The following is a 17,020-nucleotide window of genomic DNA, read 5'->3' on the forward strand; positions in this document are numbered from 1 at the left end:
CAGGGGAACTTTTGGCAAAACAAAACGTTTAACAAGCTCTTAGTTAAAATACTTGATTGTAATCTATACATAGACATTTCAGATATATACAGATATACACATAAACACTTTGGATCCCATTAAGAAAATGTACTTATCCCTGATTTTCTTATGAGAAATCTGAGTTTTAGTGAGGCAATTGTTGCCTTTTAAGTTCTCATTGATACTAGTACAATACACTTCCTGTTACCATATGTTGTTTATGTGCAGTATTTGGTTAAGTACCTCAACTAAATATGCAAAATGAGAGGACTACATAATTCCTGTGGTATATTTGACAATATATATACAGAAAATACTTGTAATATTAGTTACAAGAGATACTACTGAGCGTGACTGGCGCTCTATAAATACACAATATAATGTGGATAGATAAGTTAAAAACTGGCTAATGTGCATTCATCTGTAAATTAAAAGGAAAGTTTGCTGTTTATTGGGGAAAAGAGAGAGGTTTTGATAAAATTAGATGACTCCCGTCCGTATAAAGTGTTTTTTCTCTGTTGCCATTCCTGGCCATGAATATCTCCATTGACATGAATGCAGTTATACCAGTGTAATGCTGGTGTAACAAAGACAAAACTGAAGCCTGTTCTCCTTAAAGTTCTCTTATCTCTTCCTTAGGGCTTCATTCTGCTAGATGCTGAGCAACAACTCCTGGAGGTGCTGAGAAATCTGTACTTGCAACTCTGAATGGTGCTCAGCATTTTGCAGGACTAAGGCCAAAGCATTATCATTTCCCCGTATGCCTCTGGAATGCCTTCTTCTTGCAAAGCATTCCCATTGTTGCACTCATTTGGGGGGTTGAAAGATGGGTAAGCAGCATTCTGCAAGCATGGTGCCAGTATCTCTCAATACATGGGTGGTGCTCAAGAAGCAAACATCTCTCTCCAGATAATCTTCAGATCACACTGTTTATTTCAGTTTAAATGGACATCCAGACTACATCTCCCCAAATTGTTTTAATAAAGATCCCATTGTTCATTTATGTTAGAAAATATAAAATCACAAAGTGAATGATAAAGGTGCCCTGGCTTAAATTGGGGGGAATTTAAACTATATATTAAATAATTTAATTATCTGTAATAAATATTTCTAGGTTTTAACATATCATATATAATTCACAAAATATTTTATTAATTATATGTTTCAAATATTCTCATTAGAGTGCAAAATATGCTGTTACTCTCAAATGAATAGTTACATTTTAATTTAAAAGACGCTAATAAAAGAATATTTACAGAGACAAATACTGATTTTGAAATGCTATCTTCACAATTATTAGAAAAGGCCAAAAAATAGCCATCCTCTCTGCTGATTGGCTATTGAAATTGTATGATTGTGATTCATTAATATTTTCCTAACACTAAAAATTGAGACAGTCTTGGTATGAGAATGAGAGTTTTTTTAAATTACAGTAAAATAATCTGTTTTATAATAGCATTTAACGCATATGTGGTGTTTTACAGACATTAACTCTGTAAAAGCCTCCCCCACACCTTTTGGGGCAGGAAAGTAAATATTATCATCACCCCCATTTTATAGATGATGGGACTTAGGTTTCCGTTCTCTCTCTCTGCAGGTAACCTGCCTTCAAAGAAGCAACTCTGAATTTTTAAACTTCCAGAGTATCAAACACATTCTCACATTCCATAGAGAGAATTGCCTTCTTGCCTCATGGATCACCTGCCTATTCCCCTTGCCTCCCAACCCCCACTGCGCTAGAGTGTAGAGCATCTGAGAGCAGAAGGCTTTTCTATACACCTGTGATGAAAAGAGGGAAACATGTTCCAGAGGTAGAAATATCACTTATATGGCACATGCAATCACAGAGGGAGCACTGGATGAATGAATTTGTCCAAAGCCAGAAAGGGAACTAGTGGCAGTGTTGGGATTAAAAATCAAGAACTGTTGGCTTCAGCACTGAAGCCCATGTTAACCCTCTGATTGTTATGCAGATGTCCCCTTTGAAATAAATGGGGAGTTCTGTTAAAAATTGATGGCAAAATATAGCTCTGGACCTCAAAGGGTATGTCTACACTGCAGCTGGGAACGTGCTTCCGAGCCAGGTAGACAGACTCACTCTAACTGGAGTAGACCTAGCCCATGTCTGCCTACCACAACCAGGTGCACTAAAAATAGCAGTGCAGATGTTGCAATACGGGTGGCAGGACAGGCTAGCTGCCAGAGTACAAGCCTGCCTGGCTCCCATAGTCCATGCTCAGGTGGCTAGCCTGTGTCACAGTGTCCACACTGCTATTTTAAGTGTGGTAGCTGGAGCGGCGCTGGCGTGCATCTGTTTACCTGTGCTGGGAGGCACGCTCCTAGCTGCAGTGTACACATACTCATAGAGTGTTTTCCAAAGCAATGAAGGGAACAAACATGACTGTTGTTGAATTCAGTCTGTATAATAAGCAGTTTATTGCCATTTTATTAGGTGGCATTGGCACTGTTCTCATGGAAAGCTGCTTGCCAATCCATAAGGATGAGTGCAGGAATGGGAACTTTCTGCACAAGGAACTGGGCTGTGTCACAGAACAGCAATAATTAACATTGTGGTGGTAATTTTCTGGTGTGGTTTGCACTGATTTAAAATATAAGAATATAATGTCTCCATTTGAATAATTGTTTTTGTCTTGTAACATGCAGCTGAATTATAGTACAAATGTCACTACATTGAATGTTTTTATTGTTTCTTACAATAAAGTCATGTTTAAAGTTTTGCAAACGTGATTTTAAGTATAGTTTTAAAAGATGAGCATAGCAAAATAAGCTGATAATTGCCATGATCATTTGAACTTTACCAGCAATGTCCAGGTATGTTTAGGAACATATTGCATGAGACAGTATGTACCTTTGAGAAATGTCTACACACAAGCTTTCATAAACCTTTATTCTGTCTTTAGAATTTGGAATGATGGGAGATCATACAATTAAAAGTCAGCGACCTCGATCTGTTCATGAGAAAAGGGTCCCTCAGGAACAAGCTGATGCTGCTAAATTTATGGCACAAACTGGTAATACATTAGTTACATTTTTCTATTTACTGTTGTTAATTTTAGTAAAGCCACTGCATGTTCCATAACCTTTTACTGCATACCTGTCAGTTTTCTAAGCTGATATTTTTGAACCATTTATTTATTTATTTTCCCACCAGTTAAAGTCCATAAATAAAGTAGCTGAGAATTAGGTAGAACATATAAAAACATGCACTGTGAATGTGGATACTGACTGATTTAATATGAACATGAGTTTATTAATAATTAAAGCAGGCTCACACATGAAAGACATAGTGCAGTTTTGAGATTAACTGTAGTTTACAGTGACCATTTATCAACGTTTAAAAAAAAATGTTAAGGAAGTATGTTCGAATTTTAATATAAATAGAACAACTGAAATCTAATCCCTGCTTTGGGCATTTATCATATTAATTAATTATTAGGAGCCTTTAATGTGCATGTATTCAGCACTTAGTGTCCTTGTCCCAACATAATACTATATTCTCTAGATTCTGGCTCATACTTGCTAAATATATAAGTAGGTATGAATTTGATATGCAAATTATCTAACAGTTGTACATCTAAGACATATTTTCCAAATTTATTTTAACAACTGAACCGTCTTTGGATAAAGATACCAAAATATTACATAAAGAATCTACACCCAGCTCTTGTCCCTAAAAAGTCAGCATTTACCAACAATTAACATGCAATAGTATCTATGGATCCAATCCAGCTCCCTTTGAGGTAAAAAAAAAAGGCTCCCATAGACTTCAGTAAAGGATGGATCAGGTCCTAAGATACTGAAGTCCTGTCCTGTTCTAATTATAGAGTAATAACAGTGCATCTCAGATACCACTGTGTTGTAATAGTTGGTATATGCTGACTCTTTAATGTGCCCACCTTACTGCATTCAATAAATTGCTGCATCAGAAACCTTGTGCCACATAAGCATTGTATGGATTTGAAACAATTTACACTGTATTCCATAGATACTAACCTAGAAGATTGTCTGCATCTTTCCTACATAATGCTTCAAGTTTAATATTCATTTTAGTAAATGAGCTATAATTGCATTTAGTTAAGTTGCATGTTGACTTCCTTAGATATAGAGTGCTTTACACTTTTAACAGATTTTCAGAAGTCGTATAGTAAGTAATGTAAGCATAAATGTATAAAAATCGATAGTGATCCCTTTTTATAAAAATTTTAGAAGACAAAGGGTGCTGCCCTCACACCAGTACCTGGGACTGCTTTTATGCATGAACCCAATCGACAATACTGGAAGATGTCTGCAGTTATATGTCGGACATAAATGGAAGAAATTATCTCAGAAGTTCCTCAGTTTCATACAGTTTCTGTTTAGGCACAGTGGGAGCTTATTACTTACATATTTATTTCAGACTGATGACGTCAGTTTCTTATTACTTAGACTAACCCTTTTGATTTAATGCTGTTTCTTGATTTCTTATAATTACCCTAACAAATTTCAGAATCTGTTTTAGCTTTTTATATAAATTAACTGTAAACCTACTACTGAACAGTAACTATACATCCATTTGCAGTGCATTTTCTATGGTTTTTAGAGAACTGCATTTCAAATGGACCACCAATACCCTCTACTCTGGAAATATGGTGGCAATGAAGTGGGATATGGAAGTTCAGAATTATACAGGCTTGGTTTCCAAGTTCCTGTTTTGAAAGCATGTGAGATGTGTGTGCAGAGCATACAAATTCACATGCTTAATTCTAAGGACATATCTTTTGCATACTGTAGAGAACTCATTTTAAATAATACTGTGTTCTTTTTTAGAACAGTTTTACTAATTTTCATCTTTTCATTTTGATTTTCCTTTGTCGTGATCATTTCATCTTTTCACTGTAATGTATTTATTTTCTTGTGATAAAACTAATGTGATATCTTCTTAAACAGAAACACAGGGATTTTCTAACATACTTCATAGATTTACTCATACACTAAGAAAACTAGTGGAGTTTTGAAAATGGAAATCATATAGATTTCTTTCGGTTTATATAATTTCTTGTCATTTTAGTCTAATTATTTTTTATGTAATAAAGAATAATTAAAAATAACTATAGTTAAAGTGTAAGCATACCTTTTTCATGCAATGAAAGGGCAAAGACACAGCAGAAGTCCAAATTGCATTCTAGGAAATGCATATTGTGCTGGACAAATAGTTATGAGAAACGTTCAATACTGTTTTGAGAAGACTGGATCCAATCCCTTTGACACCAATAGAGTGTCAGGCCTAATATTCAGTCCTAAAAGAAAGTGTTTGTATGTGTATCTGTGTACAACATAAAAAGATTCAAATAAATAATTTCATAATTTAATTATCCTATATTTGTTATTTTTGTGTTCCTGAAATTATCCTTCTTTAGATGTTATGGGATTTAGAATATATAAATGCAGGTAAGTGTTTCACAGATCAATGAGACATTCCAGACAGAATTTTCTCCTACAGGTCTAGCAACTCAGGAAAAGGAAGGATTGTTAGTTTGTTACCACTTAATTTGAGATCATAGGTTTAACATGGTAGGTATAAAGTAACTAACAGCTAAAAAGAAAACAAAGCATAGTCCTTTTTTGTAATATTCAGAAGGAAAAAAAAAACAGGAAATGCAATCTGGGATTAGGCAGACAGTCAAAACCCAGGCTTAATCTAGAAAACTTTTAGTATATTTGATAATATAAAGCACATATTTTGCTAGAAATTATATAATGTGTCTCCCCCCCTCTGAAAAATATTATCAAATACATCATGTTTCTTTGAGCAAGGATTAGTAAAAAGTAATATGATTCTGCAAAAGGAATGGAATATTTTGTGAGACAAATCTGTTCTTTATGTTTCCTAATCTCACAAAAATTGCTATTCCTTGTGCATGAAATGTCATGTTACTTCTTAAGGCTTCGATCCAACAAGCACTTAAGCATGTGCTAAACTCTGAACATCTAAGTAGTCCCATTGCCTTCAAAGGGACTACTCACATGCTTAAAATTCAGCACATGCTTAAGTGTTTTCTGGATTGGGAGCCAAGAGATACTGTTGTATGGTACAGAGATTCTTCAAGGCTTTCAGTAGGCAATTTTCATCTTAAAACTCACTAAATACAATCACATTCTTTAATACCAAGCTACTACTTTTGTCCATTACATTGTGAAGGTTAAAAACAACTTTTTCCTGTATAAGTTAGCCAATAGTTTTAATTTTTAATACTGCATTCTGCATTTTAATAGCAGTGCACTGTCACCAGGTCTGTGTGGGATAATGGGTAATTTGCATTCAGTATATAAGACTGTTTTACATAATGAGGAACAAATTGAGAAGCATTGCTTTGACTTTTTGTGCTGTTTGACCTTTCATCTAAACCACTTTTACAAAGGCAAAGTCAAGTGTCAAAGCTGTAGGAAAAGAAAGAAACTAAAATGAAGGATTTGCCTGGAATAGAAGTGCAGATGCTACTTCAATAAGTTCTTTTTCTACATTCTTCACAGAGACTATAGTGTATATTGTATAAAACTCACTATTACAGTTACTGGTTGCCTATAGAATAGTCATACCTACTACATTACTTCCTCTGATCTCAACGCAAGTCATGTAACAGCCTAATCAAAATCATAAATGACACACAAGAGAGATTATTAAACAATAAAATGCTTAATTTTCTACTTGATCCTTGTAACAAATGAGTGTAAAGCTTGCAAGATTCACATTTTGTGAGCTTTCACACCTTAATAGACCTTAAGCAATTGTCATTGTTCATAGATGTTTTTGCAAATTCTACAATTTTATGAAAGGCTAGAGGGTTTGTATGTTTTAATTATAAAGTGTTCTGGCTTGATACTGAGTAAGTGGCACATTGTGCTGTGCTTGGTTTCTGGGAGGCTTTGAATATCCTTACGATTCCTGTTTAATGGAGTAGTGGAGACCAGACATGTGGTGGGCTTGCTTTGTGGGGAGAAAGGGGCAGGCCGGATGCCCTGCTACAAGAACATGGTTTCTGGACAAATCACTATATGACGTTTACAGTACTCAAGGAAGACACTACCTGAGTCTTCGTGGCTGCAGTTTTCGTGATTGCTGCTGTGGGCAAAACCTTGGAAGAATAGATAAAGATACAGGGATGCAAACAAGATTCTTAATTTTTAATAATTACTTAAAAATAAAAGTTCATAGAATGACATTGATTTTTAAATATAAGTTCCAGTTTGTTTCAGAAGGGACTTAGGTTTAAAATCAAAGGCCTGATAAGGCCCATGGCATTGTATTTTACAATGACTGTAATGAAGCTAGGTGAATACAATTCCATGATTACTTACAGAGATTGTTCAATGAATTTGCTTCAGCCAGGTTCATACCCTTTCTGTATTTTCCTAGCATGCATGCGTTCAGATAAAGAATTTCAGAGACGCAAGTGAAAATGAATTTTAAACACCCTTGCCCAAGTACTCATACCAGAATGTTTGTGCACGCATCAGGTCAGGGAACAGAAGTAATACCATGTGGTAGATTTCACCACTAACAACAAACTGACTCAGCTCAAATAGCAAATCTTCACAAATTAGACCCGATTTTGTCACCGATGCTCATATTGAGTAGTATCTTGTGCTAAGTAATCCTATTCATTTCACTAGGATTGCTCAAAGACTAAGATAGTACACGTTATGAGAAAGAGTAGGAGAATCTTGCTTTTGGTGATAACCCATAGAATAACAAAAGTCAGATATTTTTAAATAACAAATGCATTTGAAGATATTGCAACTCCTTAAACATATTCTGTGAGCAGAAATAGCAGATATTTTTTGGCTAAGTTGTTCACTGTACATTATTTGTTCTATTAAGTTATGACTATATAACTCCATTGAAAATAGCGGTAATTACTGTATGCAGTAACAGTGTGTAGAGCAGCAAACAGTTTAGGTCATCCCCATATCAAAGTCTAATAATGAAGAACTATGATGAAATATTAAATCAAAGTTCTTAGCCTGCCATTCATCTTAATAGTCTGTGTAGCTACAGTAAAGTTCTGAAAGATTAATTTTTGTTTATGGGTAAAATCAGAGGGTCAGGAATCTTCTCTCAAATGCTGCTCTCACCCATAGGGAATTCAATACTTTTTGTTTTGTTTTGTTTTTAAGATTTGACTCTGCTGTCATCATTCCTTAAAAACTATCATCTAGCCTTCATTTTGGAGTGCTAAGTATAATCAGTCAAAAATAAATCATTTTTAGGTATGAAAAACTAGACTTTTCTGTTATTTTGGTGTGCCAAGGGCAGTGTTGTTTCTGGAATGTTGAAAGACAGTAGTTCTAAGGAAGCTGTAAATGATGCCAAGTGGTCAAATTGCTTTTTCTCCAGCTTTTCAAAGCTGCTTTCTTTCCATTAATTTTTTAAGTTTATTTTAGTTTGGTTTATTTGTCTTTAAATTATACCTGCATGCCATAATAAACTTTGGCAAACAAAAATCTTTATTAATACTCATGACAGTATTCATGTTTGTTTGTTGTCTTGAATACAGGTGAATCTGGTGTTGAAGAGTGGGCCCAATGGAGTACATGTTCAGTTACTTGTGGTCAAGGGTCGCAGGTGCGAACCAGAACTTGTGTATCACCTTACGGGACACACTGCAGCGGCCCTTTAAGAGAATCAAGGGTTTGCAATAACACTGCCCTCTGTCCAGGTAGTGTTAGCAGCCAATCAATAAAATTGTGGATGTTATTGAACTGTATAATGCTAAGAATTTCAAACTATACCTTTTTCTTTAAACATGAATTGCATAGAAGCACTTTAATTAGAATGGAAATTGTACTTCTTATTCATCTGTGAACTTTTATTTTGTAAGTGATTATTTCCTGTTTCAGAGAAGCCAAGGAACTGAAGAAGAATATTTTTTTCCTGTCAGTTCCAGATTAAAAAAAAAAAATCCTTGTATCATCCTTTTTTTGCTCGTAGGTTTTCTGTATTCTAGATAAATGTAGGGGGAGAAAGGCACAATACAGATTGCACTTTTAGGAGAAGAAATCCTGATCACCAACACACTAAATAGATGTAAAAACTCCATTGATCAGCAGTGGTGGTGAAGTTAACATGTCATCAGACACTGCATTTGTTTAGCCATTTAGTTTGATATGGCCTGAATGATGAGAATCATTCATGAGATCATGAGAATGCCCCTTGTGGAATTTCCTCTACATTCTTCTGTCTAGGAGGGGTAAGATTTGCCCATCACAGGGGGAAAAAAACCAAGAGTCTGGCCAACAAGTCTCCCTGACCCCATGAGCACATGGCCATCTGGATAGAAGCCCTATGCTTCCACTACAATTCTGGACTTTCTGCAGTAATTCTCATGCTCTATTGGCTGTCATTGCCTTTGAGGTCTGTCTTATAAGAGGTGGGATGCAGCAGAAAAATAACAGAACTATAGAATAGACTATATTACTTTTTCTATGAAATCTCTGCAGACGAAGACTTATGTGCTTCCCTCCAGGTACATGCATTCTCTAACCTTCCTGCAACACAGGAGCCCAGGACTACAGAGAGCTGTCTGCAGATTATCAGGAAAGGCAATTGATTTTTCCTTTCCAGGTAGGGAGGTGGGTCACAGAGAGATCCAGTCACAGAGCATACATAACTGGATAATGATTTTTAGACTCAGTCTCCTACAGTTATCTTGCGTTAAAGACTTGCAGTTTCACCCTGGTAGAGGGGACATGTCAATGTGGTTATTCCTATAGAGTTTGTACATCAATTTCTAAAATGTTTTGGGAACTTTTGAGATGAAAGGCATTATAAAAGCACAAAACAGCTTATCCAGTAAAATAACTAATTTAATGAAAATTATTGTCAACCTTTGATAATTTTACACTATGTTCTAGATAGAAAATTCCATATGAATTGCCTAATATTTTATGATGTAGGAACCCCAAAGCAAGAATGGAATGGACCATTTTAAATGTGTCCATACAAGAGTGCCCATTATTTCCAGGAGAGATTAGGATAGCTCATTAAAGAACAAAGGATGGTATACATTGTGTAAGAACTTCTCTTGATTTAAAAATAGCAAAATAAGAAGGAAATAATAGCAAACTACAAAGAACAAACAATCATAAGTCTACTTAAAGAGCCCCTTTTGAACTGCATGTACTATAAGTATGCAAGCACATAGCCCAGAGCTCAGATTTCTGCCCACTACCATGGTCCTTCCAGCACTATCTGAAAACTAATGAGTAACTGCCCTGCAGCTGTTCTGTTATTTTCTAGGATATGTTTATATGTAGTCTCTCTTATGAAGAGTTAAAACCCTCCTCATTCAAAAACCAAACCAAACAACCCACCATTATTACCATGTGATGCAAAAGTCAAGTAATTTTATCATCCAAGTGCACAGCAATAATTCTTAAAGAATGTGATTTTAACACACTGTAAAAAGATACACACACAAAATGACCACCTAATTCCTCAACAACACTTTCCAGAGTAGCCAAGGCTTCCCATCTCTTGTCTAATAGTATGAACTCCAGCCTCTGGGCATAGCTTTATTATTAGGACTTCCTATATCCAGATACCCATGATCGCTAATGGTTCCCAGTTGTCACTGGTTATCTTGAGTAGAGATGAGATGGGAAATGGATTTCTCATTGCTCAAATATTTTTGAAAGTTGGAAAAAATTTCCTATCTCAAATTGGGATGAAAAGTCAGAAATCTTAAAAATAATAATGAACTGAAAACATTCTTGTTTCAGGTTGGTCAAAATGTTACATTTCAATTTTGACCTCCCTCCCCTCCCCCTTTTTAAACCTTTTTTTAAGACTAATTCACTTAAATTTCTTGTAGGACTACTCCTACATGTTCAAACATACTCCACATGGTCAAAGCCCTGCACCTATAGCTCCACTGACTCCAATGACACTCTACATAGCTATCAGAGTTCAGCTGAAAACAGCAGTTTGCAAGATCAGAGTCTTATACCTTTACTTTTCCTGAAAATGATTCTTGAAATGCTCAGATAGCCATACAATTATTAGTCTGTTTAAACACCCTCTGTCCTCAATATATTCCCTGTCTCAGGGTTACCCCTGGTTAAAGCAAGACAAAACAGTTTGTTGGCCAGCAAAAGAGAAGGGGACAGGGAAACAAAACCAAAGCAAACACCAACTTGTATATACAGGTACTGGCTTATGTTTCCTATTCCATTCACCTCTACCATCCATTCCAAACAGTTAGTGTATACTATAATTTTGAACAAGCTTTTGCATCACAAAAAATACTATCTGGATAGCCAACTAACAGCTCCCATGCCTCATGTTCACTCTGATCACAACAAACATAAAAAACATTAACAATACTGTCTTCTGGCTGTATAATCTATGAATGCACAGTCTCCTGAGGACTCATTGCACAATGTGATCCATGAAAAACGGCCAGTTTTGAGAGATGTAACAAAGTTTCCTCATAAGAAATGTTGCCCCCCAAGAAATAAAAAAGTAATACCCAGTGAGGTACCTGGGATGTGCCCCAAGCACCTATCCATGAGCTTCAGTGCATGGACTCTCCCTCTCCCTGTTAGACTTTGAAATAGATAATATAGAAAACAGCTCATTTCCTGATCAAGGATGGCAGTGCATTTTCAGTCACCATTTCTTTATATCCCCCAATCCTTCTCCCTGATATCAGTAAAGTGCATTTACAAATATAGTAGTGCTACTATCTTTGGGAGAGCTTTGAGAGTGGTACAAACTACTCCCACTATTATCAGATGGTGAGCTGGGCCACAGACTGGTTCCTTAACATGGGTATTCCAACTATTAGTAAAGCCACTTGACCAGTGATTTCCGTTTTTTCCCTCTGTTGGGTGTCATTTCTGTTTATTATTAGCATTGAAACAACACCTTATGGAATAGTAGTTACTCCCAATATTGAAAAGAGAACTTTACCAATTAGTTTATGAAGTGACTATTTTTTAATTCTTTATAACTTCAATAATATATCCCCTATAAATATTGATAAGAGGGATAGCTCAGTGGGTTGAGCATTGGCCTGCTAAACCCAGGATTGTGAATTCAGTCCTTGGGGGGGGGGGCACCTAGGGATCTGGGGCAAAATCAGTACTTCGTCCTGCTAGTGAAGGCAGGGGGCTGGACTCGATGACCTTTTAGGGCCCTTCCAGCTCTATGAGATAGGTATATTTCCATATATATATATATATATATATATATATATAATGATAGCTCACCAGGTGCCTTGATATCCAGCCAAAATAGTGTGTCTGATGCCAACTGCTTGATGCTTAACATCTTGGTTGGAACTAGGCTGCCTCGGGACTCAGTCCTGCAGTGGTACACACTTACTTCATCTTGTTGGATAGTTAATAAAGCTAAACTCCCTGGTGGAAATTTCAGTAGATTCCACACAATCCTTCCGCAGGTCTGCATTTGTGTATAGCTGGTTCTCCCTCCTCTGTTAGTATCAAATAAAAGACCAGTGGACTGATTATTGCTCTGTTCCCAAATGCAGTTGGGCAACTAAAACCTTTAGAAGGAACTTGTTCAAAATATTCATTTTAAATTTCCATGCCATACCTGCAGACTGATGGGCCAGAAAGAACACATGGCCAGCCTACACTATCAAACACTGATCATCTGGCTGTCAGCAATACTATTTCTTGGGAATTGTTGGAAGCATGTAATTTTCAATGGCTGGCCTTCATGTCATCTCTGTTTTCATTTTCTTATACAGGGACAACATCTATTCACCTTATTTACACAAATACTCTCACTGAGTTGGGACTGCTTGTATACAGTGTAGAAAACTTGGCCAAAGTTCATTTTTCTGTAAACACTTGGGTATAGCAGCACTCCAATGAGTCATGAGGAGTATCCTAAAATAATGAAATAATGTGCACGTGCAGAACTGCACTTAGACCACTCAGCTATCATCACAACACTCTCTGCTGCTCCCACTTATTGCATAGTATTTCCCTCTACTCCCCTGTGCCATACACATTTACTCACATTGCTGAGGGTGTGCATATTTTGCCATTTTATACATCTCCACAAGTACACTATCTCCACAGGTGCAGAGAGCTTAGCACTATCACTTTGCTTTTCTGGAACTTTATCATTAGCATTCAACAACCTGCAGGATCAAGCCTTCACTTGGGAGGAAGATAAAACCCAAGATGCAGAAAAACAAGAGGCTGTCTAGGGAGAGTAGAAAGTAGAGTCTATCCAGTGAGCTATAGGGAAAGTCTGTAGATAAGGGGTGCAGGTTGAAAAAAGTTTGGTGAATTACCTGTAGCCAATTTTGAAAGTCAAGATTTTCAAAAGTGAATATGGATTTTGGGTGTACAACTTGTCACCTTAAAGGGGCTTGATTTTGAGAAGGTAGGTGCTCAGTGCTGAGCACTGTCTGAAAATCATGTCTCTTTGGCATGTCTAAAGTTGGATGCCCAAAACCTCTAGTCACTTTTGAAAATGTTGGCTGACATCTAATTTCAGCCAGAGCACTCTTATTTCATTATATGACATTGTTAAGCCTTGTGCCACTGAACATCATTGGCCAAATTATCTTTCCTTCTTTTAACACAGAGTAAATGAAAGTATCTTAAGATCCAACAAAAACTACCCAAATCTCTTGGAAGGAGGATAAAGGATAGTCTGATGCCTCCCTTCCAACCTTGCAGAAATCGCTTAGGGTGAACACTGTGGGATGGCACTTCAGCATGTTTAAGCCAGGAGATGGTGGGACTAGAGAATAGCCACTCTGCATGAAATATTTTCTCAGCCAATCCATGGGGAAATACGCACATAAATCAACATTGACCCTGTCAACAAATAGTTTCTGTGAGTTTCTGACTGATGTTGTTTAACCTCCATCAGAGTGAGAATAAGGGAAGTCATTGGCAACCTGGTTTTATAAAACAGCTTTAACAACTTTCATAAAATAATAATATTTGATACTTAAGTTTAATAAGAACTACTATGTAATATTCCCAAAATAAAGAGTTTTCTTCCCATCAATAATTAATGAAAGCAATGATGCAGACTAGCTTTGCTACCAGTGTTTTTGACAGAAATGTTTGCAATAACTTGAACATCTTTTTTGATCCCAGATAATGAATTTCACAACTGCAACTGTATTACAGAAAATACTAACTCCTCTCTGGGCCAGATCCCCAGCCGGTATAAATTGACATAGCTCATCGGGCCCTTAAGCTTTCAGCACATTTTAGCTGGGGTTCTTTGCACTTTGTTAATGACGTTAAGCAAAGGAAAATGTGTGTTGCTGCTGTGGGCCTTTTCCCCTAACTTCACTAATTACCTTCTAGTTAAATTTACATATATCCTCTGCATACAAGAAAAGACACTGTGAACTGTTGGGTTGTATTTTGGCAGGGGGTTGGCTACAATAAAGAAAGATTATAGGGATCCAGTTTTACCATGGAAGACTTGCTTTTGAACCCACAGTTTCTTGAATATAGGAGATGGACCTAAACCAGAACAGAGAAAAGGTTGGTTTAGCTTTGAACCCAGAGATCCAAACTCAGCTACTGTTCTGGCTCTTGGTCAGACTCCAAATCATAAGGAAACGATTTTAGAGTTATGGTTTGGTTGCAGTCAACATTTTGCAAGAACAGTCTTGTAAGATTTTTGGCTCAAGATGCTTGTGTAATACCTTTGAAGAACAGCTCATGAGAATTCTGCAATTTTGAAATGAAATTTTATGGGGACAATTACAATATACTGACAGCATCAAAACTAAGACTACCAAGCCTAAACACTAGCCCTAACCCTAATGTATATCCAGAACTGAATAACATTCTCTTAGACCATATCTACTTAATAAAAAGCTTTCCCATTTAATATCTTTTGCAATGTAATGAAAATTTACCATTTATTCTTGACTTGACCTGGAAGAATTGGCTTTATATGTTTTGTACTCTTTGAAATTATCATTGTTTCAGCATGAGCCTCTTGTTCAACTATAACTGCAGCAAATGAAATTATTCCCTTGTTGTTGTTCTTAACAGCCCTCCAGAACCTGAACTGACAAATTGCTTTCTCATGTTCATCTGATCAAAAGAATTTTGATCCTTGGAGTCAGGGCTGGATTGAAAATGTAATGCATTGCCAATGAAAAAGTGCTTTAAATGCTGTGGTTGAATCATAACATGTCTCCGTGAACAGTGCCTGTTGTAGACAGATGAAATGTAAAGGCTTAGGCAAAAATATATTTATCAGCTTATTAATTTTCAGAAGCTTTTGGTTTTATCATTTAACTAAGTTGTCAAGGTTAATCAAGGTTTTTAAGATTAATAGACTAAAATCTGTCAATTTAACATTCACTTAGAATGCTCCTATTTTTCTACTAATGCAATGCATATTGACGTAATATTTAGATGAGAAAGTTAATGAAGCTAGCAACTTGAAACGTAAGGTGTGAAATAATAATGGTATTTTGCAGACCTTTTGTATCTGGCCAACTCAATAAGCTTTCAGCAATAGGGAACTCATGTTGATGAAAAAAAGTAAAATATTTACTTACACGAAGCTAGACATTTCTTGTCAGAAATTGTCTTCTATGAAGTTATCTACAAAACTTTCAATCTCAATATATCTTCTAAAAAGACACCTTGCTATATTCTTAAGAGAATGAAATTCAAGCTCTCCACATGCAGAATTCCCATTGACATTGCATATCATTTCATGATTATGTCCAATGGGGCAAATCCAGTCTCCACTCTACTGAGATTCATCTGGTGGTGGAACCAGTGTGGTTTTGCTGCACAAGAACACAAAGGCTTTGACTAGGGGAGTTGAGCAGGAATTCGCGACCTCTGGACAGGAGAGAGCCAACTCCATGGAAAAGAACAGGAGTACTTGTGGCACCTTAGAGACTAACAAATTTATTAGAGCATAAGCTTTCGTGGGCTACAACCCACTTCTTCGGATGCAAGTGGGTTGTAGCCCACGAAAGCTTATGCTCTAATAAATTTATTAGTCTCTAAGGTGCCACAAGTACTCCTGTTCTTTTTGAGGATAAAGACTAACACGGCTGCTACCCTGAAACAACTCCATGGAGGTTCCTTATAGGCAATGCTCAAGGGAAAGTGAGGACAAAACCAGAGAATTTGTCACTGCTGATCCTCAGCTCCATGCCATGGATGTGTTGGGACAGTAGCACACCACTCCATCTCCCCAGACACTCTATGGCCAGTTAGGGAGGATTCCCTGCAAAGATAACTGAGGTGTGTGTGATACACACCAAGCTTGCTGCTCAGGATGGGTGCTAGCTCATTGCATTTTATCCTACATATTCTTAGATTAACTAGAATATAACTGAGATATTCTTTGCAAGGTTTCTCTCTTTAAATAGGTTATATTCCCCTGGAACTGAGTTTTTACAGAATTTTGTTAATTATTTATAATGTGCTTTTTATGTGGTATCATCTGTAAATTTGACTCAGATTCTTCTTGAAAAAGAAATGCAATATAAGGATAATAGGCTAAGATATGATGTATGTCAGTTTCTTCTATATTGAAAACAATAGGGAAGAATGCTTGCTATAACTTTCCTTATTTCTTTTGTGAAGTCATTGTTTATATAAATATTTATGTGTATGTATTTATATCATATAATCTCATAAAGTAATTTAAATATTCTGGTCCAAAACTCTGATGTACAGGGTTTAATTTTGGAATTTAAATATTCTGGTCCAAAACTCTGATGTACTATTAAATCTGATCATTCCCCATATATTGTCATATCAGGAAATAATGCAAAACTGAGGTTAACCTGAAGAAAAACATTAGGACCATATCCTGTCATGGTTCCATTGAAATGAATAATACTTGCAAGACAAGGTCCTTAATGTACCAGAGTCACAGACTAAGAAATGACATAGATCTGTATTTTCAAAAGAGACTAGTAATTTTGGCTGTCTCAGCTTTTAAGTACCTGTC

General features: G+C 36.3%; 1 protein-coding gene across 8 annotated transcripts in view; it reads left to right on the top strand.

Moving 5' to 3' along the window:
- ADGRB3 (adhesion G protein-coupled receptor B3) overlaps nucleotides 1–17,020 on the top strand; it is a 602,553-nt gene that overhangs the window by 251,989 nt on the left and 333,544 nt on the right. For 7 of the 8 annotated variants that reach the window (XM_008178161.4, XM_005280089.5, XM_008178164.4 and 4 more), the window contains 2 exons: nucleotides 2,943–3,053; nucleotides 8,577–8,738. In XM_008178161.4, the coding sequence (XP_008176383.1) occupies nucleotides 2,943–3,053; nucleotides 8,577–8,738 (273 nt within the window). The remainder of the gene's footprint in view (nucleotides 1–2,942; nucleotides 3,054–8,576; nucleotides 8,739–17,020) is intronic. The other variant, XM_008178166.4, reaches the window with a different exon arrangement.

This window comes from Chrysemys picta, chromosome 3 (genome assembly GCF_011386835.1).
Source record: "Chrysemys picta bellii isolate R12L10 chromosome 3, ASM1138683v2, whole genome shotgun sequence".
NCBI classification, from domain to species: Eukaryota; Metazoa; Chordata; order Testudines; family Emydidae; genus Chrysemys; species Chrysemys picta.